The sequence below is a fragment of the Podarcis vaucheri genome (genome assembly GCF_965113315.1).
Source record: "Podarcis vaucheri genome assembly, chromosome: 2".
Lineage (NCBI taxonomy): Eukaryota > Metazoa > Chordata > Lepidosauria > Squamata > Lacertidae > Podarcis > Podarcis vaucheri.
This window is the reverse complement of record NC_138760.1, coordinates 126,723,118-126,749,074: the sequence shown is the minus strand read 5'-3', so window position 1 is coordinate 126,749,074 and position 25,957 is coordinate 126,723,118. Positions and strand designations below refer to the sequence as shown.

At 43.7% G+C, this 25,957-nt stretch overlaps 2 protein-coding genes and 2 long non-coding RNA genes across 6 annotated transcripts in view; 3 read left to right on the top strand and 1 right to left on the bottom strand.

Annotated features, from left to right (window-relative positions):
- The window catches only part of LOC309527466, a 98,118-nt gene extending 87,187 nt beyond the window's left edge, over positions 1-10,931 (top strand). The window contains exon 2 of the long non-coding RNA XR_014217246.1: positions 10,721-10,931. This is a non-coding gene — a long non-coding RNA (uncharacterized lncRNA). The remainder of the gene's footprint in view (positions 1-10,720) is intronic.
- LOC309527367 (uncharacterized protein) lies at positions 2,975-10,189 on the top strand. 2 transcript variants are annotated; one of them, XM_082214159.1, is made up of 2 exons: positions 2,975-3,024; positions 6,139-10,189. In XM_082214159.1, exons 1-2 carry the CDS (start codon positions 2,979-2,981, stop codon positions 7,671-7,673), a joined length of 1,581 nt encoding a protein of 526 aa, XP_082070285.1. In that variant the 5' UTR covers positions 2,975-2,978; the 3' UTR covers positions 7,674-10,189. The 2 variants fall into 2 exon arrangements, with proteins under 2 accessions (XP_082070285.1, XP_082070286.1); XM_082214160.1 differs by having other exon boundaries at positions 2,980-3,024; positions 6,142-10,189.
- Positions 10,932-17,269: 6,338 nt separating the features above from the next.
- Positions 17,270-25,598, top strand: LOC309527338 (uncharacterized protein; the record flags this gene model as incomplete). Of its 2 annotated transcripts, none has more annotated exons than XM_082214112.1 (2): positions 17,270-17,316; positions 23,812-25,598. In XM_082214112.1, the coding sequence occupies exons 1-2, from the start codon at positions 17,271-17,273 to the stop codon at positions 25,596-25,598; spliced, it is 1,833 nt and encodes a 610-aa protein (XP_082070238.1). In that variant the 5' UTR covers position 17,270. The 2 variants fall into 2 exon arrangements, with proteins under 2 accessions (XP_082070238.1, XP_082070239.1); XM_082214113.1 differs by having other exon boundaries at positions 17,275-17,316; positions 23,815-25,598.
- LOC309527445 overlaps positions 18,999-25,957 on the bottom strand; it is a 33,407-nt gene continuing 26,448 nt past the window's right edge. The window contains exons 2-4 of the long non-coding RNA XR_014217223.1: positions 20,074-20,839; positions 19,456-19,595; positions 18,999-19,287 (exon numbers count right to left, since the gene is read on the bottom strand). This is a non-coding gene — a long non-coding RNA (uncharacterized lncRNA). The remainder of the gene's footprint in view (positions 19,288-19,455; positions 19,596-20,073; positions 20,840-25,957) is intronic.

Sequence of the window (25,957 nt, the reverse complement as noted above, 5' to 3'; positions counted from 1 at the left end):
CAACAAACAGCCAGACTTCATAAGTACCCAGGATGCACAGGGCAATTCTATACCTCCCTGCTGCTCTCAGGTACCCATCCTGCTATGACTTGCAATGTTGCTATATTCTGCACAGCAGTGCTCAAAATTCGCTGGGGGATGACCTGTGCCACAAATGAACATATCAGAGTGCTCTGTAAATTGATAGTTAGAAGTCTTTCATATATCAACCTTTTATGCTCTTCCACACACACCCATGCTCCTATCCCTTCTTTTAGATTATTTTAAAGGTAAAGGGACCCCTGACCATTAGGTCCAGTTGTGGCCGACTCTGGGGTTGCGGTGCTCATCTCGCTTTATTGGCCGAGGGAGCCGGCATACAGCTTCCGGGTCATGTGGCCAGCATGACTAAGCCGCTTCTGGTGAAGCAGAGCAGCGCATGGAAACGGCGTTTACCTTCCCGCAGGAGCGGTACCTATTTATCTACTTGCACTTTGACGTGCTTTCGAACCGCTATGGACCGAGCAACGGGAGCTCACCCCGTCGCGGGGATTCGAGCCACCGACCTTCTGATCGGCAAGTCCTAGGCTCTGTGGTTTAACCCATTTTAGCTTCCTTTAAATTCTTATAGACTTTTATATTCACCTTTTCATACCTTTTAGCTTTCCAAAACGCTTTCCAAATTTTAAATGACTGTATCCCACCCTTTTATGCTGGTCTATGACGGTAATAAAAAAAATGTATTGTAATAAAACACCAAACATTAAAAACTTCCTAATTCAGGGCTGCATCTTCCCAGGGAATGCTGGGAACTTTAGCTCTGTGAGGGGAAATATATCTCCTAACAACTCTGCTTAACAAACTACGCTTCCAGGATCCCCGGCGGGGGACAACGACGATGGCATTATTGTTTAATATGGTTTCATACTGCTTTGAATGTATAGTTCAGATGGGGCGTTATCAGGCCTACAGGCTGACGTCATGCATACAACACGATCCACCCTAATTTGTATACTTCTTTGTCTTTTTCTATTTCCTTATCCTGCGTCCCCTGCTCTGAGTAACACCTTGCCACTATTCTGTGATGTTTTTGTAAGGCCTAATAAAGTTATTGTTCAACTAAGTTGTGCAGGGTTTCGGGGTGGGGTGGCGAAGCTTCGCTTCTCCAGGAGAAATACATTTGGCTCAATTTATTTGGCTTCTGAAGTCACTGCTATGCCATGAGGACTGGGAACTTCTTGAAAAAGGAAAGCCCAGATTGCTCTCTAGAATCTTTTGCAGCCTTCTAGGGTTTATACCGTCCTGCCACCAAACATCTGCCTCAGGGTATCTTTCCATGACATCTGGAAACCAACAACTCAGCTGTCAAGCGAAGGGAGAAGTCACCAGGTTGTGAAGACTGCGGAACATCTTTGGTGGCAGCCCTGTGTCAGGAAGAGCATTTAAGGCAGCCCACTACAGAGTCGACACACACCAACCTCTGGAACAGGCAGCCCCACCTGCAGTGGGTCACCCCCTTTGAGAGCGGTCCGTTGTTCCGTCTTCTCCAGGCTCAGCTTCAGCAAACAGCAAAATCAAGCCAATGTGTACCTGCTGAGGCCGACACTCAGGGAACCAGGTGGTGGGCCTTCTTGGTGGTGACGCCCGCCCTGTGGAACGTCCTCCCATCAGGTGTCAAGGAAATAAACAACTATCTGACTTGTAGCAGACATCTGAAGGCAGCCCTGTTTAGGGAAGCTTAAAATGCTTAATAGGTTATTGTATTTTAATATTCTGTTGGAAGCGGGCCAGAGTGGCTGGGGAAACCCAGCCAGATGGGTGGGGTATAAATAATAAATTATTATTATTATTATTATTATTATTATTATTATTATTATTATTATTTCTGCTGGGAACCGCCCAGAGTGGCTGGGGAAATCCCGCCAGATGGGAGGGGTATAAATTATTATTATTATTATTATTATTATTATTATTATTATTATTATTATTATTACTCGGGAGGAAGCTCCTTTCAGCCAGGCTCCTCTTTGTTTTTCTAGCTCTGTCTGCTTCCTCACCCGCCCTCTCCAAATGGGTGGAAGCAGCAAGGAGAGGGAGCCTATGTGGTGGACATGTAAAAAAGTAAAGGGCTTCTGGGAAATGATATGCAATGAACTTTTAAAAATTCTTAAAATTACATTTGTTAAAAAAAAACCCAGAGACCTTTTTACTAGGTGTAATAGGAGGAGAATTGCCAAGGAAGCAAGAGACTGTTTATTTATGCGACTACAGGGGCCAGGTGCTACTAGCCCAGATGTGGAAAGAAGGGAAGGTCCCAAGGAAAGAAGAATGGGAAACTCAAGATGATTGACTCTGCCGAAATGGCTAAACTTTCCGTGAAGATTAGTTTACCTGGCGTGCTCTGGTCCAGGGGGTCACGAAGGGTCGGACACGACTAAACGACTAAACAACAACAACCTTCAAGATCAGGCACCAAGATGAGAAAAAATTCAGTCTAGAATGGGAAAGCTTTATAGACTATTTTAGAGAATCTGTAAAAACGTCAAAACATTAGCAGGTTTGGTGTAACATTGATGAACTAAGAATAGAATTAGGAGGGGGGAAAGAAGTTGAAATTAATTGTAGAAATGTAATTATATGCAAAGAGAATAAAGGGGGGGAATGGAAACAGGAGGGGGGCGAGGAAAAGCCATTTATTGCAAATTTGGATTGGATATGTATGCACCAAAAGGAAAAATGTTATTTTGAAAATTGAAAATAAAAAAATATATATTTTTTAGAATAGTTTAGAAAACGTTTTGGGCTCCCGCGGGGCTTTCCGGAGGCGAGACCAGCGCCTCTCCTCGCTCTCTGCCCGGAGAAGCCCAGAGGCTCCTGCCGCTCGGCTCCGAAACGGTTAAGAGCAGCGGCGACAGAGAGCTGAGATTCCTAGAGGGGAGAGAAAAAAAAGTTGACGGGAGAATAGCAGCTTCCGCTTCCTGTCCCGCTTGGGTAGGAAGATGCCGAACATGGCGGCGGCTGTTTTTCTTCGCGGAGGCGCTGGAGGTGGGTCATATTGTTATATATTATAACTGGGGGGGGGGAGGAGTGGGGGTGCTGCTGGAGGGAGTTGTGGGGAGGGATTAAAAAAAAACCCTGTTAGGCAAACCGTTTCAATGTAAGTTTTTTTCTGCGTCTCCTTTTTCTAGTCGTCAGTTTATCCAGATTTTCGCATTTTTAAAGATCTCTTGAAAATTGGTCAGCATTTTGGTGCAGATCTCGCCTAATGCTCACGCTTTTGCAAAGGGTATTTCCCCAAATATTTATAATTAATGCATTCTGTATATAATTCCGCTAAAATAATGCATTTTTAGGGCTTTCCCCCTTTGAAGGGGGGTAGGAAATCTTTTCCCAATGGAAGGGCAGATCTTTCTCCTGCTCTCCTCCCTGCAGGCCAACTTGGGCAGGTGGGGGACCTTCCTTGGGCTCCCCATAGGGCTTGGGGTCAAGGCAAACCCTTAAGCATTGAAAAGCCTTCTGCAAAGGCTCCCCCTGGAACTTGTAATCATTTTAATCCGGCCTGATTTTATTATAATTTATTAAATTGTATACCTCCCTATACCCACAGGCCTTAGGGCAGTTCACAGGATAAAATTGCAATATAAAAACTCAAAGTACACAATCAAAACATAAACAAAATCAACCCAATAACCCCCCGCAAGCCACACACATTTTAAAACATTTGTGTTTCAATTAAATATAGCAGTTTCTGCAAGAGGAGTTCTGGGCAGAAGAGGTTAAAAAAAAGGAGAAACGAGCAACTTCAAGTCCACATTAAAATTCCAAGTGTGGCTGAGGTCTTAGTTAGACAGGCTACTACTACTACTACTACTAACACCCCTGAGCACCCTCTCCCAACAGTGTCTTGCCTCGGTAATGGACTGGATAAAAGCCAACAAATTGAAGCTCAATCCAGATAAGAGTGAGGCTCAGTTAGTGGGTGGTTCCCTAGAGCAGATGGCTGGAAGGTCGCCTGCTCTTGATGGGGTTACACTTCCTCTGGAGGAGCAGGTTCGTAGCTTGGGGGTTCTCCTGGATCCTTTGCTGTTGCTCGAGGCTCAGATGGCCTGGAGTGCCTTCCATCACCTTTGGCTGGTAGTCCAGCTAAACCCCTATCTGGACAGGGATAGCCTATCTACCATTGTCTATGCTTCGGGAACTTCAAGGTTAGATATAGATATGTGTTATACGTAGGGCTGCCTTTGAGGATAGTTTGGAAACTTCAGCTAGTGCAGAATTCAGTGGCCAGGTTGCTCACTGGAGTAAGACGGTTTGAGCATATTACCCTCATCCTGGTCCGACTGCACTGGCTACCAATTAGTTTCCGGGCTCAATTCAAGGTGCTGGTTTTGACCTATAAAGCCTTACATGGCTCAGGATCACAATACTTCAAGGGCTGCTTCTTTCCATATGAACCTAGCCTGATCCTGAGGTCCTCCTTCGTGGGCCTCCTCCTCAAGTGGTCTGGAGGGTGGCTGCGCGTCTGTGGAATGCTCTCCCCAGGGAAGTTCAAGATCCTGGCGCCTTCCTTTTACACCTTTGTTGTTGATTAGTCATCTTAGTTGTGTCCAACTCTCTGTGACCCCATGAATCAGAGCATGCCTTGGAAACTCACTTTCCTCTCAAAGCTTCTCCTGTTTTATGTCCATGGAGCTTTCATGGAATAATACGGGAGTGGGTTGCCAGTTTCTTTTAAGATATTTAATTAGCTGTAGGCACACTGATTCCGTAACAGGATCCCAGCTAGCTAGATGCTCATTCTTCAATGGGAGGAACGGACTCAAATTAGCAGTATTTGAGAGTGTGTATAGCTTGAGAAAGTGTTGATACCACACATCGGATGGAATACTGCTGTTTACAATTTTTCCTTTGGATGAGACTCCCTGTGCTACTATTGCCCAGAATTTTCTATCGTCTCGCGATTTAATCGCCTTATCAAGTGCCTCCCATTGTTCCTTCCTGTAAAGGGATTTCTTGAGTTTTAAGGTGTTTTTATAGTGAGAGCGCCATCTGTGGAAATTTACCATAGATTACAAAGTCCTCTCCTGTTTTACCTTATATTGTTGTTTCCTAAGCAGGGATCTTAGCTTCCGGCAGTCTTTGTCAAACCAGACCCCCAATTTGTTATGTTGTTCCATTTACGCCTAAGGATCCTGAGGCATCCACAAAGATTGAACCGTTCCTACTATCTTAATATATTATAGCTTTAGATTATCACCTGTTAACAATCCATTTTTACATATTCCTTTATAACATTGCTGCTAAAAACCACTTTGCTGTTGATTAGTCATCTTAGTTGTGTCCAACTCTCTTAGAGCATGCCTTGGAAACTCACTTTCCTCTCAAAGCTTCTCCTTTTTTATGTCCATGGAGCTTTCATGGCATAATACTGGAGTGGGTTGCCAGTTTCTTCTCCAGGTGGATCACATTTAGTCTAAACTCTTGGCTGGCCTGTCTGTCTTAGGTGGCCCTGCACGGCATAGGTCATAGCTGAGTTATTCAAGCCCCTTCACCACGACAAGGCAGTGATCCATGAAGGGGTATACATCTTTAGGTGCCATGCAAACATGTTCCTTTTTAACCAGGCTTTTGCTTGATATGTTTGACATCCTATAGTCTTTTTCAAAGGTGGCTCTTTTTTGGGGGGGGTGTTAATTGGGTTGTTTTTATGCTGATTATATATGATGCGATCTTTTCTGTTAACCATGCTGAGTCCTCCGGGTGTAGGGCGGTATTTAAACTCAATAAATAATAATACCATATTAATACTTTCATTATTGGTACCCCATGGATCTGACTGGGTTCCCCAGCCACTCTAGCTGGCTTCTAACAAATATAAAAGCATAACAAAACATTTAAAACTTCCCTCTACATAGCTGCCTCCAGTTGTCTTCTAAAAGTTATATACTTGTTTGTTTCCTTGACATCTGACGGGATAGCTTTCCACAGGGTGGGCACCACTACCAAGAAGGCCCTATGCCTCGTTCCCTGTAACTTCCCTTCTCACAGGGAGGGAACTGCCACAAGGCCCTTGGAACCTGGATCTCTGTGTCCTGACTGATTGATTGGTGTGAAGACTCTCCTTTAGCATTTCATCAGTTTGCCTTTTTATTCCATCAGGAGATGTTGAAGGGATGCTGGCAGAAGGGGAACAATCAGAAGTGTCACCGAAAGGATCCAAAGAGCAAAGGAAGCTGAGGGTTCAAGATGGAAGCCGAAGGCGAGAAGGGAGACGAAAGCAGAAGCCGGAGGGTGACTCTTGTATGTCTCAGGGTGGTGAAAATCAAATTTCTAGAGAGGAGAAAAAGCATGAATGCACCGTGTGTGGAAAGAGATTGGGTAGTCACTCAACTCTTACTTTACATCAAAGAACTCATACAGGGGAGAAACCGTATACATGTTCCGAGTGTGGAAAGAGCTTCAGTGAACGTGGCAATCTTACTAGGCATCAAAGAACTCATACAGGGGAGAAACCGTATACTTGTTCAGAGTGTGGAAAGAACTTCAGTAATAATAGGCAACTTAAGTCACATCAAAGAACTCATACAGGGGAGAAACCGTATACATGTTTAGAGTGTGGAAAGAGCTTCAGTGAACGTGGCAATCTTACTAGGCATCAAAGAACTCATACAGGGGAGAAACCGTATACTTGTTCAGAGTGTGGAAAGAACTTCCGTCAGAGTAGCGCACTTAAGTTGCATCAAAGAACTCATACAGGGGAGAAACCGTATACATGTTTAGAGTGTGGAAAGAGCTTTATTCGGAGTAGCAGCCTTATGTTGCATCAACAAACTCATACAGGGGAGAAACCATATACATGTTCCGAGTGTGGAAAGAACTTCAGTCAGATTAGCAACCTTAAGTTGCATCGAAGAACTCATACAGGGGAGAAACCGTATAAATGCTTGGAGTGTGGAAAGAGCTTCATTCACAGTAGTGACTTTATCTTGCATCAAAGAACTCATACAGGAGAGAAACCGTATACATGTTCCGAGTGTGGAAAGAGCTTCAGTCACTGTGGCCAGCTTACTAGGCATCAAAGATCTCATACAGGAGAGAAACCGTATACATGTTCAGAGTGTGGAAAGAGTTTCAGTGACAATGGTACCCTTACCTCGCATCAAAGAGCTCATACAGGGGAAAAACCGTATACATGTTCAGAGTGTGGAAGGAGCTTCAGTCAGAGTAGCGCACTTAAGTCGCATCAAAGAACTCATACAGGGGAGAAACCGCATACGTGTTCAGAGTGTGGAATGAGCTTCGCTCTCCGCAATGGGCTTACTAGACATCAACAAACTCATCGAGGCAGCAAACCTTTTAAATGCTGGGAATGTGGCAAGAGCTTCAGTCGCATCGACTACCTTTCCTCGCATGAAAGGATTCATACAGGGGAGAAACGATATACATGTTTCGAGTGTGGAAAGCGCTTCAGCCACAGTTCCAGCCTTACCTTGCATCAAAGATTGCACACAGGAGAGAAACCGTATAAATGTTTGGAGTGTGGCAAGAGCTTCAGTCGTGGTAGCTTACTTACATTGCATCAAAGAACTCATACAGGGGAGAAACCGTATACATGTTCAGAATGTGGAAAAAGCTTCAGTCGTAGTAGCTCCCTTAAGTCGCATCAAAGAACTCATACAGGGAGGAAATCTTAGAAATGTTTGGTGTATGGAAAGAACTTCAGTGTCAGGGGCTCGCTTCCTAAACAGTAAAGAACTTGTACAAGGGAAACATCTTAGAAAGGGTTGGCGTGTGGGAAGATCTTTAATCATATCAAATAACTCCTACAGAGAGTAAACCAATGATCGTGTTCTGGTCCCCCCAGGACAGCCATTATTGGAGTGCAAGAACTTTCTGACAGTAAGAGCTGTTTTGACAATGGAACAGTCTCCCTCGGGAGGTGGCGGGCTCTCCTTCCTTGGAGGTTTTTAAGCAGAGGTCGGATGGGCTTCTGCTATGGATGCTTTAGCCGAGATTACTTCATTGCTGGGGGTTGGACTAGATGACCCTTTTGTTGTTTAGTCGTTTATTCATGTCCGACTCTTTGTGACCCCATGGACCAGAGCACGCCAGGCACTCCTGTCTTCCACCACCTCCCACAGTTGGGTCAGGCTCATGTTTGTAGCTTTGAGAACACTGTCCAACCATCTTGTCCTCTGTCGTCCCCTTCTCCTTGTGCCCGCCATCTTTCCCAACATCAGGGTCTTTTTCAGGGAGTCTTCTCTTCTCATGAGGTGGCCAAAGTATTGGAGCCTCAACTTCACTATCTGTCCTTCCAGTGAGCATTCAGGGCTGATTTCCTTCAGAATGGAGAGGTTTGATCTTCTTGCAGTCCATGGGACTCTCAAGAGTCTCCTCCAGCACCATAATTCAAAAGCATCAGTTCTTCGGCGATCAGCCTAGATGACCCTTGGGGTCCCTTATAACTACAGTTCTATGATTCTATATACATCATCTGCTAGACAGCTGTTGTCACAAGCTTGGCAAATCCAGGCGTATACTTGATCATCAGATAATGCCAATATTATTCACTTGGACTGTGCTGTTTGAATCCATGTACAATTCTAGGTGCCTATTCTATAGTTTTGTTTTCATATCCTAATTTTCATCTGCTGTTACTTGTAGTGTTCCCAAAGCAAGGAAGGATTCAGAAGATCAGTAAAGGAAGGAAGGAAGGGTAGTATTCACCATCTCTTCCTGAACTCTCTTCCTGGCCCTAAGATCTATCTAAAGATCAACAAACTACATCAAAGCAACCTATTAACTTTCTGGCCTAGGATGCCTGGTGCAGCAACCGGCAACTGGTCTGTGTCCTAGAATGCTTATACGTGGTTGTCAGACATAGAGAAATGGCAGTAGAGAAAAATGGCGTGGATGTAGAGGCTTGTGGGATTTGATCAGAAATTATTGTCAATGAATCAAACCCAGTCAGCGCAATGCTTTCATCGCGGATACAATGGCTTGATGCATATTTTATAATTCCTCATAGTAATCCTGTCTGATCCCTACAGTTATAGCTGCTATCTCTGTTTCATATACATCATAAAATGAAACAGAAAAATCTTTACGAAAATAAAATCTTTATGATTTTTTTTTAAAAAACCCCCTCATGAGTCCCACCTACACTGGAAAAAAATAATGGGATCTGTTCACATCCATCATGGTTAGATTACTGCAATGCACCGTACAAAGAGATATCGTAGAAGGTTGGGCCACAGACTGTAGCTGGTGCAGAACGCAATAGCCAGGTGGCTTGTGTGAGCAAGGTTAAAAAATGTAAAGGATACCTGGACAGTTAAGTCCAGTCAAAGGCAGCTATGGGGTTGCAGCGTTCATGTTGCTTTCAGGCCGAGGGAGCTGGCGTTTGTCCACAGACAGCTTTCTGGGTCATGTGGCCAGCAGGAATAAACCGCTTCTGGCGCAATGGAACACTGTGATGGAAACCAGAACTCACGAAAACACCGTTTGCCTTCCTGCCACAGTGGTACCTATTTACCTACTTGTGCCGGTGTGCTTTCGAACTGCTAGGTTGGCAGGAGCTGGGGCAAAGCAGCAGGAGCTCACTCCTCGCACAGATTTGAACCGCCAACCTTGCCATCAGCAAGCCCAAGAGGCTCAGTGGTTTAGACCACAGTGCCATCCACGTCAGGCTTGTGGGAGGAAACTACTGCCAGCATAGAACAGCCTGCTAGTGGGATTGGCACTTGCTACCAATCTGCTACTGGGTTGAGTTCAAGGAGTTTGTACTCACATGCAAGTCCCTGTTCTGCTCAGTCCCAAATATACAGCAGAGACTCTCCTGCAAGTTCCAAAGATCTCCAAAGCACACACCCAGAATGGGGCTTTTAGTGTCACTGTTTGTGTTCTGTGGAATGGCATCCCTTGGGGGGCAGGAATTGGGACCTTTTCCAACTGGATAAATAGATTTTAATAATGGGGGTCCACTTGTTACGGTTTTAGTCTTATTTTTATTTGTTGCCTTTGTGTATGTAACTGCTTTTTAAAACATTTTTTATATAAATTGCCTTGAGACAGTGGTTTAGTAGGCAATCAATTATTTTGTAAAAATATTTTAAATACTTTTCACATTTATACATTTCACTAATTTTACAATCATTTTGACATTTCAAGGTTTGACTTCCTTCCTCCTCTTTCTGCGGTTCCTTAAATTTATTTTTAACTTAATTTGCTCATTTATTCATCTTCTTTAAATATATACTGGCATGAAACTGCAGGTTATGACAATAATCCTACCAATGTTTTTATCTGTTTACAATTTATCTGTAAATATTCAATAAACCATTTCCATTCTTTTATTTTAAAAAAATGTTATCTTGATTCCTTATTCTTCTGGTAAGTTTCACCATAGAAGGCAATCATATTTAAGGCAATCAATAAATTATTGTTACAAATAATATGATAATAATTTTTCTACTGGCATCTGACCAGGGTTAATCCTTCTGTGGAATTTTGTTAAATGGGAAAACGGTAGATAAACAGAAGCAGAGCTATAGAAAGAAGATACACACAAATATATACCGTATTTTCGCTCTATAACACGCACCAGACCATAACACGCACGTAGTTTTTAGAGGAGGAAAACAAGAAAAAAAAATTCTAAACGAAATAGTGGGTATATGATTTTTGTGGTTCATGCTGTGGCCACAGACATGTGATCTGACAGTGAGTTTAGAGTTTGGAGTAGTCCAATGCAAAAATCCTGAGGATCCATGTGGATCCATGCTTTGTAACCACGGAGGAGGGAAGGAAGGGGAACCATGGATCCTCTGCTCACGACTGCAGCAGATTCCCCCGCCACCCGCAGGCATTCGCTCCATAACACGCACAGACATTTCCCCTTACTTTCTAGGAGGAAAAAAGTGAGTGTTATGGTGCAAAAAATACGGTAAATCTTGCTGGACCAAAAGAATAAGAATTGTGATGCTGACACGCAGTCGTTAAACCCGTTGAGTATTGCCAATTAATTTACTTGCATTTCTGAAAATATATTATCATCAAGCAGAGTAAAAGGGAACCTTACCGAGAGAGGACACGGTCCTGCAAATCTCCTTCATAATTTGGCTGTGCAGGGCTCTCTGGTCAGGACCCAGCAGAGCCCATTCCTCTTCAGTGAAACTGAGTCCTGAGAGAGAGAGAAGGCAGGTGGGGAAAATGCTTCCTTGCAAATATCAAAATAGACCGGCCTACAAGCAAAATCCCAAAGCCTTGTTAAGGGGAGGGGAATGGGCATTACCCTCAGGATTAATATACATTGGTACCTTGGTTCTCAAACTTAATCCATTCCGGAGGTCTGTTCCGAAACCAAAGCATTCCAAAACCAAGGCGCACTTTCCCATAGAAAGTATTGCAAAATGCATTTATCCGTCCCAGACTTCTGAAAACAACCCCTAAAACAGCAATTGAACATGAATTTTACCATCTAACGAGACCATTGATCCATAAAATGAAAGCAATAAACAATGTACTGCAACCACACAATCAGTCAATCAGTAGCTGAACTGGGTTCTACACAGTCACAAAAAAAGCCAAAAAAATGCAAAATAAATAGCAAACACAGCAGACCTCAGCGTAACACTCAAAACAGAAGCATAACACTCAAAATTGAATCAAGGCACTCAAAACGGAGCACATCCGGCTTCCCAAAAAGTTTGCAAACTGGAACACTTACTTCCGGGTTTGCGGTGTTTGGGTTCCAAGTTGTTGGAGTACCAAGCCGTTTGGGAACTAAGGTACCACTGTAGAGGCTGCAGAAGCTTTTTCCCTCACCTGGGAGCCTCTTTCCATTCAAGACAATATTCGGAGCGGATCCAGAGGCAAAATTTGCTACCTCCATCCAAGGAAACAACAGGCATGATCAGAGTCAAGGGCACATTTCGGCTAGGCAAAAACACTCAAGGAGTGTCTTCTGTGTTGCTGGGAAGGGGGTGGTGGCCTCGGGAGTGTCTCAAGGGCCAGAGAGAGGCTTGGAGGGCCGCAGTTAGTGCCCCCTACCATGCGGCCTGAGGTTCCCCACTCCTGATTCAAATCTTCATGAGTGGCGTTGACAGCCTTCCTAGTGGGTAGCAAGATAGTGGTACTGACAGGGTCCCCAGTGCTGATTCCCTCTACCTGATTAGGTGACCCAAGGAGAGATGGCTGAGCACGAATCGTCAGCACGGTTTCATCACCTGCGAGAGACAAAGAGGTCAGGAATGTTGGAAAGTCAACACCAGGGATCATGCAGTTTATCAGCTAAGGGTTAAATCTGGTGGTGTTTAAAGAGAGCTGGCCAAGAGGGGTGGGCGGAGCTGCTGCTTAGCAACCAAGCAGAGCGACATGACCTTCACTGAGGAAACGTGTTCTCGGATTGGTTGGGTGGTTCTGAAGGAGCTTTCCTCTGCTATGTTTGGATGAACGTCTCCCTGCTTTTGCTTGTTTTTTTCAGGAAAGTGATATCGGCTCTTTTCGCAGTAGCATATGCTTGTTACGTAGACAAGAAGTTTGGGGTCAGTTTAGCACAGGGGTTAGCAATCTTTTTCAGCCATGGGCTGGTCCACTGTCCCTCAGATCATGTGGTGGTCCAGACTATTTTTTTAGGGGGGGGGTAATGAATGAATTATTATGCCCCATTCTGCTCATGTAAAAACACCAGGCAGGCCCCACAAATAACCCAGAGAGGCATTTAAAATAAAAGGACACATTCTTCTTTTTTTAAAATTAATATTCTTGATTGATTAAAAAATTTACATGTCTGTACAAACATTATGTACTATCTCTTAACAGGTAAAAAAAGAAAGAAAATTACTGTATTTTTCGCCCTATAGGACGCACCGGCCCATAGGACGAACCTAGTTTTTTTTGGGGGGGGGGGAATCAAGGGAAAAATTTTTATTCCCCCCCCCCCAGGTTTGCGCAACCATCCCCAAGCTAGAAGAGGGAGACGGAGCGCTCCGTCTCCCTCTTCTGCATTCAGGGACAGCTTGCCCCGCTGTCCCCCGAGTTTGTGGGGCTGGCAGGGGGAGAAGCAAGCTTGCTTCTCCCCCCCCCCGCCGCCAGCCTCCAGATCAGGTCGGGGAATAGCGGGGTGGCGGCGCTCCACCACCCCCCTATCCCCTGAGCTTGTGGGGCTTGCTTCTCCCCCCCCCCCGCCAGCCTCCAGATCAGGTCGGGAAATAGTGGGGTGGCGGCGTTCCGCCACCCCCTATCCGCGGAGCTTGTGGGGCTGGTGGGGGGGGAGAAGCAAGCTTGCACTCCGCCACCCCGCTATTCCCCGAGCTTGTGGGGCTGCAGGCTGCTGCCCACAAGCCTTGCGAGCCTGCGGGACATCCCGCCGGGCTTGCAAGACTTGCGGATAGCTTCCTGAAGCCTGCCTACATTCGCCCCATGGGACGCACACACATTTCCCCTTCATTTTTGGAGGGGAAAAAGTGTGTCCTATAGGGCGAAAAATACGGTATATAAAATATAAAATTTATAAAGAAAGAAAAAAATAAAGAAGTAGCAAAGATAAGAAACAAAGAAATAATAACAATAAAAAAGACAAAGTCCTGGAGCGTCTGCGGGCCGGACTGAGAAGGTTGCCTACCCGTGGTTTAGCAGATGGATGGCCTTATTTCATATGTCCCCTTGGATCCTGCAACCTGAGGGACTGGCACTCAGACAAGTGCCACATCATGTTCATCTTGAACTTGCAAGGAGCCATTCTTCTGGTAGAAGGTGCCCCATCTATGCTTACTCCGTAAGGCGGTTTCTCCGTCACCTTCCTGATTGATATGCCACCACAAGGAACGTTTCCTTGGCCTCAGAGAAATCGCCTCCTGCCTCTGAAGTTTGTTCCTTTACCTGAAACAGCAATGAGGACTAGGATCAAAAATAAAATTATAAGAGGGAAAACACTTTTTGGGGAGAGTTGGGACACACTAGAAGACTTTGGGCAATTAGTGAAACGTTTTAGGGTATCTCCCCCTCACTTTACCAGCTCCTGGGAAATATCTCAGGTGAGGATGTATTTTAATTGATTGTCTGATTTTATGTTAATGTGTTATACATTTGATGTTAGCCACTCTGAGCCCGGCTTTGGCTGGGGAGGGCGGGATATAAATAAAACATTGTTATTATTATTATTATATTTTTTTTTAATTATTATTATCACAGTGAAACTGTCTCTCACCTGCTGCTCCTGAAGCTTTTAAATGTTTAATAGGTTATTGTATTTTAATATTCTGTTGGGAACCGCCCAGAGTGGCTGGGGAAATCCCACCTGATGGGAGGGGTATAAATAATAATAATAATAATAATAATAATAATAATAATAATTATTATTATTATTATTATTATTACTTGGGAGGAAGCTCCTTTCAGCCAGGCTCCTCTTTGTTTTTCTAGCTCTGTCTGCTTCCTCACCTGCCCTCTCCAAATGGGTGGAAGCAGCAAGGAGAGGGAGCCAAGCTTCTAGCCCCTCTGCCATGAGGGAAATTGGGATAAGGAGAGAGGGAGTACTGACAAGGGAGAGCAGTGAGGTCCGCTGATGCCATCTAGCCTTCCCCCCAACCACAAATTATACTATTATTATTATTATTATTATTATTATTATTATTAATTTATATACCGCTTGATTTTTATAAAAAATATCTCAAAGCGGTTTACTGCATATTTAACATCAATAAAACAATCTAGACTCAAACATTTCTGAAGAATGTCAAATATAAAGTATACAGTCAAAGCAACATATTTAACAGGAAACTAAAATATTATCTTAAAATATTTCAAAAGAAAACATTACAAAGGAGGTTGACTCCAGAATACATATTTAACACAAAGTTAACAAAACAAAAAGAACTTGAACATTTCAAAAGAAAACATTGCTAAGTGAAGCCAACTATAAAATGCACATTGAAAACAGCAGTGTTTACAAGCCGGTTGACTGACTGAACCCAAAGAGTACTCCTTAATGGTTCCTCAAATCCTCTATTACAGTAGTCCATTGCTGCCTCTTGTGGCAGTGAGTTCCATAGCTTAATTCCTCACTGTGCGAAGGGTTTCTTTTATGTATCCTGACTCTTCCACCATTCAGCTTCCTGTGACGCCCCCGAATTCTAGCGCTAGGAGAAATAAAAAGCTTTTCTCTACCTACTTTCTCCACACAATGCACAATTTTATAATCGTGTCACTTCTTACTTGCTTTTCCTCTAAACTAAAAAGTTCCCAATTCCGTGACCTTTCTGCACAGCCGAGTTCCTCCATCCCCTCGATAATTTGGGCTGCCCTTTTCTGAAGGTGGGGTTGGGACCACTGGGTGCAAAGTACAACTTCTGGAAAATCTCATTTATCCCTTTTTTGGGGGGAGGGAAGTTTCCAGCCCCGAAGACCAGAGGAGACACTTCAACGTGGATGTGAAGTCTCTGAAAACAGAGAGGAAGGTGACCAGGGGTCAGAGAGCGGGGCTTGTCCCTCCCCAGGACTTGGAAAACATGGCAAATTGGCGGCAGCAGAGCTCCACGACTCTCGTGAGATGCACAAGCAAAATAAATGGTACATAAAGTGCTTTTAAAATGAAGAAACACGCCTTTTTATGGTCCACAATTCTTTTGTTTTGCTGTGGAGAACAACCAGGCCGGGACGTCTCCTGCAAAGGCCTCACTAAGCAGGGCCTACTAATCATCAGGGAAGATCTTCTCCCCAGGGACTGATTTCTTGTTTCGTTTTGTTTTTTCAAAGGAAGAACAGAAAAAGATAACAAATGCAGAATTGTTCTTTTATTGTTTATAAGGTGTGAAATATACTCGGAGTCGAGAGTGGATTTCATGCTCTTTATTCAGCTCATAGTGGTGAGGAGGAATGAATGTTCCCCCACAATATCTACTTTATATACATTATTTACACAATGGGCCCCACATTATTGGCTAATGGATACTGTTAAACAATACTGAAGTATCAGATCTGGAAGGACGTGGTAATAGATTTGGTTAGCATTCTGAATTTTGGTATGAGAAAACAAAGGTGCACAAGGGATTCCTGAACCACGTTATAAGGAAATCAATTCACCAAGTATGGGACAAATATTTATTAGAGAACAAGACACCTTTGTGGCTTTCCCCATTAGAAACCATATCTGTAAAAAGAGGTAAACACGAAACTGGGCAACATACAAAGATCTGTTAACAGAAGTAGAAAACAAATTAAAGGTGAAAAAATATGAGGATATAAAAGCTCGGTTAACAGGTTGGTTACAATATTGCCAAATAAATGACATATTCAGAGGTGACAAAGAGAAGGACTTTGGGAAGGAATTCTCAAAGTTCAAAAATGAATTATTAGAAAATAATGAGAAATTGTTATCAAGAATGTACAAACCACTGTTGGAATGGGAGACGAAAGATGAAGAGGTTAAAGCTGTAATGATACACGGGCAAAACACATAGGTTATAATATACCACTTGAATAATAGGAAAAGCTGTGGAAAGAGATTTTAAAATTCACGGCATGTAGTTCATTAAAAGAAAATTATATGAAGATGTACTGATGGTATTTGACTCCAGTAAAGCTTGCTGAAATGTATAAAGATATTTCTAATTTATGCTGGAAATGTAAGGATAAGGAAGGAACTATTTTTTCATATGTGGTGGATGTGTAAAAAGGTAAAGGGCTTCTGGGAAATGATACACAATGAACTTTTAAAAATTCTTAAAATTACGTTTGTTAAAAAAAGAGAGGCTTTTTTACTAGGAGTAATAGGAGGAGAATTGCCAAGGAAGCAAGAGACTGTTTATTTATGCGACTACAGGGGCCAGAATGCTACTAGCCCAGATGTGGAAAGAAGGGAAGGTCCCAACGAAAGAAGAATGGATAACTAGATGACTGGCTAAGGAATATAATTATATGCAAGGAGTATAAAGGGGGGGGGTGGAAACCAGGGGGGCAAGGGGAAAAGCCATTTATTGCAAATTTGGATTGGATATCTATGTACCAAATGGAAAAATGTTATTTTGAAAAATGAAAATAAAAAATATATATATTTAAAAATAGTTTAGAAAACGTTTTGGGGCGCCCGTGCAGCTGATCCAGCGGGGCTTTCCAGAGGCGAGAACGGCGCCTCTCCTGCTCTCTGCCCGGAGAAGCCCAGAGGCTCCTGCCGCTCGGCTCCGAAACGGTTAAGAGCAGAGACGACAGAGCTGAGATTCCTAGAGGGGAGAGAAAAGAAGGTTGACGGGAGAATTGCAGCTTCCGCTTCCTGTCCCGCTGGGGGGTGGGAGATGCCGAATATGGCGGCGGCTGTCCTTCCTCGCGGAGGCGCTGCAGGTGGGTCATATTGTTATATATTATAACGGGGGGGGGGGGAGTGGGGGTGCTGCTGGAGGGAGTTGTGGGGAGGGATTATTTTTTTTAAAAAAAAAACCCAGTTAGGCAAACCGTTTCAATGTAAGTTTTTTTTCTGTGTCTCCTTTTTCTAGTCGTCAGTTTATCCAGATTTTCACATTTTTAAAGATCTCTTGAAAATTGTTCAGCATTTTGGTGCAGATCTCGCCTAATGCTCACGCTTTTGCAAAGGGTATTTCCCCAAATATTTACATTTGCCATAATTAATGCATTCTGTATATAAGTCCGCTAAAATAATGCATTTATAGGGCTTTCCCCCTTTGTATGGGGGTAGGAAATCTTTTCCCAATGGAAGGGAGGATCTTTCTCCTGCTCTTCTCCCTGCAGGTGGGGGACCTTCCTTGGGCTCCCCATAGGGCTTGGGGTCAAGGCAAACCCTTAAGCATTGGGAAACCTTCTGCAGGGGCTGCCCCTGGAACCTGTAATAATTTTTATCCGGCCTGATTTTATTATAATTTATTAAAACTGTATACCTCCCTGTACCCACAGGCCTGAGGGCAGTTCACAGGATAAAATTGCAATATAAAAACTGAAAATTACATAATCAAAACATAAAATCAACCCAATAACACCCCCCAAAACAACCACACACATTTAAAAACATTTGTGTTTCAATTAAATACAGCAGTTCTGGGCAGAAGAGGTTAAAAAAGAGGAGAAACAAGCAACTTCAAGTCCACATTAAAATTCCAAGCGTGGCTGAGGCCTTACTTAGACAGGCTAATACTATTACTAGTACTACTCCCAACACCCCTGAGCACCCTCTCCCACCAGTGTCTTGCCTCAGTAATGGACTGGATGAAGGCCAACAAATTGAAGCTCAATCCAGATAAGAGTGAGGCTCAGTTAGTGGGTGGTTCCCTAGAGCAGATGGCTGGAAGGTCGCCTGCTCTTGATGGGGTTACACTTCCTCTGGAGGAGCAGGTTCGTAGCTTGGGGGTTCTCCTGAATCCTTTGCTGTTGCTTAAGGCTCAAATGGCCTGGAGTGCCTTCCATCACCTTTGGCAGGTAGCCCAGCTAAACCCCTATCTGTACAGGGATAGCCTATCTACCGTTGTCTATGCTTTGGTAACTTCAAGGTTAGATATAGATATGCGTTATACGTAGGGCTGCCTCTGAAGATAGTTTGGAAACTTCAGCTAGTGCAGAATTCAGCGGTCAGGTTGCTCACCAGAGTAAGGCGGGTGAGCATATTACCCCCATCCTGGTCCGACTGCACTGGCTACCAGTTAGTTTCCGGGCTTAATTCAAGGTGCTGGTTTTGACCTATAAAGCCTTACATGGCTCAGGATCACAATACTTCAAGGGCTGCTTCTTTCCATATGAACCTAGCCTGATCCTGAGGTCCTCCTTCGTGGGCCTCCTCCTCAAGTGGTCTGGAGGGTGGCTGCGCGCCTGTGGAATGCTCTCCCCAGGGAAGTTCAAGATCCTGGCGCCTTCCTTATACACCTTTGTTGTTGATTAGTCAGGTTAGTTGTGTCCAACTCTCCGTGACCCCATGAATCAGAGCATGCCTTGGAAATTCACTTTCCTCTCAAAGCTTCTCCTTTTTTACGTCCATGGAGCTTTCATGGAATAATACTGGAGTGGGTTGCCAGTTTCTTCTCCAGGTGGATCACATTTACCGTATTTTTCGCTCTATAACACGCACCTGACCATAACACGCACATCGTTTTTAGAGAAGGAAAACAAGGGAAAAAACATTCTGAATGAAACAGTGGATGTATCATTTTTGTGCTTCATGCTGTGGCCATAGACATGTGATCTGATGGTGAATTTGGGGTGACCCAATGCAAAAATCCTGAGAATCCCTGTGGATCCATGCTTTGTAACCACGTTTTTGCACCATTGCAGCCCCAGGCAACAGTGGGTGCGTGATTTTTGGGGGGCAGGCTGTAGCCATGGACATGCTATGTGCTCTAATGGTGAATTTGGGCTGACCCAATGCAAAGATCCTGAGGATCCATGTGGATCCATGTTTTGTAACCACGTTTTTGCACCATTGCAGCCCCAGGCAACAGTGGGTGCGTGATTTTGGGGGGGCAGGCTGTAGCCATGGACATGCTATGTGATCTGATGGTGAAATTGGGGTGACCCAATGCAAAGATCCTGAGGATCCATGTGGATCCATGCTTTTTAACCACGTTTTTGCCCCATTGCAGCCCCAGGCAACAGTGAGTGCGTGATTTTTGGGGGGCAGGCTGTAGCCATGGACATGCTATGTGCTCTGATGGTGAATTTGGGCTGACCCAATGCAAAGATCCTGAGGATCCATGTGGATCCATGTTTTGTAACCACGTTTTTGCACCATTGCAGCCCCAGGCAACAGTGGGTGCGTGATTTTGGGGGGGCAGGCTGTAGCCATGGACATGCTATGTGCTCTGATGGTGAATTTGGGGTGACCCAATGCAAAGATCCTGAGGATCCATGTGGATCCATGCTTTTTAACCACGTTTTTGCACCATTGCAGCCCCAGGCAACAGTGGGTGCGTGATTTTGGGGGGGGGCAGGCTGTAGCCATGGACATGCTATGTGCTCTGATGGTGAATTTGGGCTGACCCAATGCAAAGATCCTGAGGATCCATGTGGATCCATGCTTTATAACCACGTTTTTGCACCATTACAGCCCCAGGCAACAGTGGGTGCGTGATTTTGGGGGGGCAGGCTGTAGCCATGGACATGCTATGTGATCTGATGGTGAATTTGGGGTGACCCAATGCAAAGATCCTGAGGGTCCATGCTTTTTAACCACGTTTTTGCACCATTGCAGCCCCAGGCAACAGTGGGTGCGTGATTTTTGGGGGGCAGGCTGTAGCCATGGACATGCTATGTGATCTGATGGTGAATTTGGGGTGACCCAATGCAAAGATCCTGAGGATCCATGTGGATCCATGCTTTTTAACCACATTTTAAGTGGGGAGGGAAGGAAAAACACAGAAGGGACAAGGAGCAGGAGAGGGGTGTGCAGAGAAGCAGCTGGCTAAGAATGCAGGAGAGGGGTATAACGGGAGGGAGGAAAGGAAGGCAATAGTTTTCCCTCACCTACCCACCCAAGCCAGCCAGCTCGCGCTCTCTCTCTCTCTCCCTCCTGCATGTTTTCACGGAGAGGAATTAGAAGGAAGGACGCTCTGCTTTTCCCCTCTTCTTGCCTGGAGGGGAGGGGCTTTCCCTGCTCTTTCTTCCGTTTGAGCAAACACAGCAAGGAAACAGAGCAGAATGGGCAGTAAGACCCTGAGGCAGAATGCAGGAAAGCAGCCACTTCTTCTTTTCAGGTTTCCCTTCTCGGAGACGCGCAATTTGATTTTTGCCTGCTTTTTTTTGCCTCCACTCGCGCCATTTGGCTCCAGGGACCACACATTCACTCAATAACACGCACAGACATTTTCCCTTCCTTTTTAGGAGAAAAAATCTGCGTGTTATAGAGGGAAAAATACGGTAGTCTAAACTCTTGGCTGACCTGTCTGACTTGGGTGGCCCTGCTTCTCTGACTTATTCAAGCTCCTTCGCCACAACAAGGCAGTGATCCATGACGGGATATACACCTTTCAGTGCCATGCAAACATGTTCCTTTTTAACCAGGCTTTTGCTTGATATGTTTGACATCCTATAGTCTTTTTCAAATGTGGCTCTTTTTTGGGGGGGTGTTATTGGATTGTTTTTATTCTGATTATATATGATGTGATCTTTTCTGCGAACCACGCCGAGTCCTCTGGGTTTAGGGCGGTATATGAACTCAATAAATAATAATACCATATTAATACTTTCATTATTTGTACCCCACGGATCTGACTGGGTTGCCCCAGCCACTCTAGCTGCTTCTAACAAATATAAAAGCATAATAAAACATTTAATTTTTTTATAAGATATTTATTAAAATTTTCAAAGTTAATACATTATAACAAAAAGAAAAGAAAAAACAAAAATGCAAAAAGTAAAGACAATTTAAAAAGAGAAAAAGAAGGGGGGAAAACCACATATAAATTCCATTTACTTATTTTCTTTTAACTTACTTTCCAGACCTCCTCATACCACCCTTTCTTATATTCCAGTTTAAATTGTTTGAACAGCAAATCCTCACCATTAGGTCTTTTACTTATTTCAAAACCTTATTTTCTATCTCTTAAGCATTATGGCTGAAAACCACTTAATTACTGTCCAACATCATTCTAGCATTCCTTAATTTTACAGTATTTCTGCAAGTAGTCTTTAAACTTCTTCTAATCTTCTTCCGCCGACTCTTTTCCCTGGTCTCGGATTCTGCCGGTCATTTCTGCCAGTCCCATGTAGTCAATCATCTTCATCTGCCATTCTTCCAGAGTGGGTAGATCTTGTGTCTTTCAATATTTTGCGATGAGTGTTCTTGCTGCTGTTGTCGCATACAGAAAGAAAGTTCTATCCTTCTTTGGCACCAATTGCCCGACCATGCCCAGGAGAAAGGCCTCTGGTTTCTTCAGGAAGGTATACTTAAATACCTTTTTCATTTCATTATAAATCATTTCCCAGAAAGCCTTAATCCTTGGGCACGTCCACCAAAGGTGAAAGAATGTACCTTCAGTCTCTTTACATTTCCAACATTTATTGTCAGGCAAATGATAGATTTTTGCAAGCTTGACTGGGGTCATGTACCACCTGTAAATCATTTTCATAATATTCTCTCTTAAGGCATTACATGCCGTAAATTTCAGACCGGTGGTCCATAACTGTTCCCAGTCAGCAAACATAATATTATGTCCCACATCTTGTGCCCATTTAATCATTACAGATTTCACCGTTTCATCCTGAGTATTCCATTTCAGCAGCAAGTTATACATCTTTGACGAAATCTTAGTTTTGGGTTCTAACAATTCTGTTTCTAATTTCGATTTTTCCACCTGGAATCCATTTTTTTTTGTCCAATTTATAAGCCTCCATTATCTGACAATAATGAAGCCAGTCTCGCACTTTGTTTTTTGATTTCTCAAAGCTCTGCAATTTCAATTTGTCTCCCTCTTGTTCCAAAATTTCCCAATATTTTGGCCATTTGGACTCCATATTGAGTCTTTTAAGAGCTTTCGCTTCCATTGGTGACAACCACCTTGGAGTTTTGTTTTCCATTAAGTCTTTGTATCTTATCCAAACATTAAACAATGCTTTCCTGACAATATGGTTTTTAAATGCTTTATGTACTTTGACCTTGTCGTACCACAAATATGCATGCCACCCAAAAGCATTATTAAATCCTTCTAAGTCCAAAATGTCTGTATTCTCAAGAAGCAGCCATTCTTTCAGCCAGCAAAATGCTGCTGATTCATAATAAAGTTTAAGGTCTGGCAGGGCAAATCCCCCTCTTTCTTTAGCATCAGTTAAAATCTTAAATGTTATTCTGGGCTTCTTGCCCTACCAGACAGATCTAGAAATATCTTTCTGCCACTTCTTGAAACAGTCCATCTTGTCCACAATCTGCAATGTTTGAAACAAAAACAACCTTCTAGGCAATACATTCATCTTTATAACTGCAATTCGACCCAACAAGGAAAGCTTCAAATTTGACCATATTTCTAAATCTTTTTTCACTTCTGTCCAACATTTTTCATAATTATCTTTAAATAAGTTCACATTTTTTGCTGTCATATTAATCCCCAGGTATTTCACTTTCTTAACCACAGTCAAACCAGTCTCATTCTGAAACCTTTCTTTTTCAGTTGATGTTAAGTTTTTCTTTAAAACTTTGGTTTTTAACTTGTTCAGTTTAAATCCTGCCACTTGACCAAATTCTTGAATTACCGTATTTTTCGCTCTATAACACGCACCCGACCATAACACGCACGTAGTTTTTAGAGGAGGAAAATCCATAAGCATGCCACCCGTAGGCATTCCCTCCATAACACGCACAGAAATTTCCCCTTACTTTTTAGGAGGAAAAAAGTGAGTGTTATGGTGCAAAAAATATGGTAAGTCTAAAACCCTTTTAGTACTAGATTCTGGCTCCTGTAATGTCAAAATTAAATCATCTGCAAAAGCTCTCAATTTATACTGTTTAGCTCCGACCTGTATACCTTTAACCAGCTGGTCTCTTCTAATCATATTCAGCAGGACCTCCAGGACCGATATAAAAAGCAATGGTGAAATTGGGCATCCCTGTCGTGTCCCTTTTTCTATCTTAAGCATAATAAAACATTTAAAACTTCCCTCTACATGGCTGCCTCCAATTGTCTTCTAAATGTTGCATAGTTATTTTTTTGACAACTGACGGGAGGGCGTTCCGCAGGGTAGGCACCACTACCAAGAAGGCCCTCTGCCTTGTTCCCTGTAACTTCCCTTCTCACAGTGAGGGAACTACCACAAGGCCCTGGGACCTGGATCTCTGTGTCCTGACTGAATGATTGGGGTGAAGACGCTCCTTTAGCATTTCATCAGCTTGCCTTTTTATTCCATCAGGAGATGTTGAAGGGATGCTGGCAGAAGGGGAACAATCAGAAATGTCACCAAAAGGATTCAAAGAGCAAAGTAATCTGAGGGTTCAAGAGGGAGGCAGCAGGCGAGAGGGGAGACGAAGGCAGAAGCTGGAGGCTGACTCTGGTATGTCTCAGGGTGGTGAAAATAAAATTCCTAGAGAGAAGAAAAAGCATGAATGCACCGTGTGTGGAAAGAGATTGCGTAGTCACTCAACTCTTACTTTACATCAAAGAACTCATACAGGGGAGAAACCGTATACATGTTCCGAGTGTGGAAAGAGCTTCAGTGTCAGTGGTAACCTTACCTCGCATCAAAGAACTCATACAGGGGAGAAACCATATACATGTTCCGAGTGTGGAAAGAGCTTCAGTGTCAGTGGTAACCTTACCTCGCATCAAAGAACTCATACAGGGGAGAAACCGTATACATGTTTAGAGTGTGGAAAGAGCTTCAGTGTCAGTGGTAGCCTTACCTCGCATCAAAGAACTCATACAGGGGAGAAACTATATACATGTTCCGAGTGTGGAAAGAGCTTCAGTCAGAGTAGCTACCTTAAGTTGCATCAAAGAACTCATACAGGGGAGAAACTGTATACATGTTTAGAGTGTGGAAAGAGCTTTATTTGGAGTAGCAGCCTTATGTTGCATCAACAAACTCATACAGGGGAGAAACCATATACATGTTCCGAGTGTGGAAAGAGCTTCAGTGTCAGTGGTAGCCTTACCTCGCATCAAATAACTCATACAGGGGAGAAACCGTATACTTGTTCAGAGTGTGGAAAGAACTTCAGTCACAGTACTGCCCTTATCTTGCATCAAAGAACTCATACAGGGGAGAAACCGTATATATGTTCCGAGTGTGGAAAGAGCTTCAGTCAATATGGCCAGCTTACCTCGCATCAAAGATCTCATACAGGGGAGAAACCATATAAATGCTTGGAGTGTGGAAAGAGCTTCAGTCACAGTAGTGCCTTTATCTTGCATCGAAGAACTCATACAGGAGAGAAACCGTATAAATGTTCAGAGTGTGGAAAGAGCTTCAGTCACTGTGGCCAGCTTACTAGGCATCAAAGATCTCATACAGGAGAGAAACCGTATACATGTTCAGAGTGTGGAAAGAGTTTCAGTAGGAATGGTGCCCTTATCTCGCATCAACGAACTCATACAGGGGAGAAACCGTATACATGTGCAGAGTGTGGAAGGAGCTTCAGCCAGAGTGGCAGCCTTAGCTCGCATCAAAGATTGCACACAGGAGAGAAACCGCATACGTGTTTGGAGTGTGGAATGAGCTTCGCTCACCGCAATGGGCTTGCTAGACATCAACAAACTCATCAAGGCAGCAAACCTTATAAATGCTCTAAATGTGGCAAGAGCTTCAGTCGCCTCGACTCCCTTTCCTCGCATGAAAGGATTCATACAGGGGAGAAACCATATACATGTTTTGAGTGTGGAAAGAGCTTCAGCCACAGTTCCAGCCTTACCTTGCATCAAAGATTGCACACAGGAGAGAAACCTTATAAATGTTTGGAGTGTGGGAAGAGCTTCTGTCATGGTAGCCAACTCAGGTTGCATCAAAGAACTCATACAGGGGAGAAACCATATATATGTTCGGAGTGTGGAAGGAGCTTCAGTGAAGGTGAGATTCTAACTAGGCATCAAAGAACTCATACAGGGGAGAAACCGTACACATGTTCAGAGTGTGGAAGGAGCTTCAGTCAGAGTAGCCACCTTAAGTCACATCAAAAAACTCATACAGGGAGGAAATCTTAGAAATGTTTGGTGTATGGAAAGAACATCAGTGACAAGGGCTCTCTTCCTAAACAATAAAGAACTCGTACAAGGGAAACATCTTAGAAAGGGTTGGCGTGTGGGAAGATCTTTAATCATATGAAATAACTCCTACAGAGAGTAAACCAATGAACGTGTTCTGGTCCCCCCAGGACAGCCATTATTGGATTGGAAGAACCTTCTTGACAGTAAGAGCTGTTTTGACAATGGAACAGTCTCCCTCGGGAGGTGGCGGGCTCTCCTTCCTTGGAGGTTTTTAAGCAGAGGTCGGATGGGCTTCTGCTATGGATGCTTTAGCCGAGATTACTTCATTGCTGGGGGTTGGACTAGATGACCCTTTT

What these genes read in the sequence shown, in the direction of transcription:
- LOC309527367 (XM_082214159.1), top strand. Translation starts at nt 2,979, where the DNA reads ATGCCGAACATGGCGGCGGCTGTTTTTCTTCGCGGAGGCGCTGGAG. An exon ending in TCTTCGCGGAGGCGCTGGAG is followed by an intron (nt 3,025 to 6,138) that starts GTGGGTCATATT and finishes TTATTCCATCAG; the next exon opens with GAGATGTTGAAGGGATGCTG.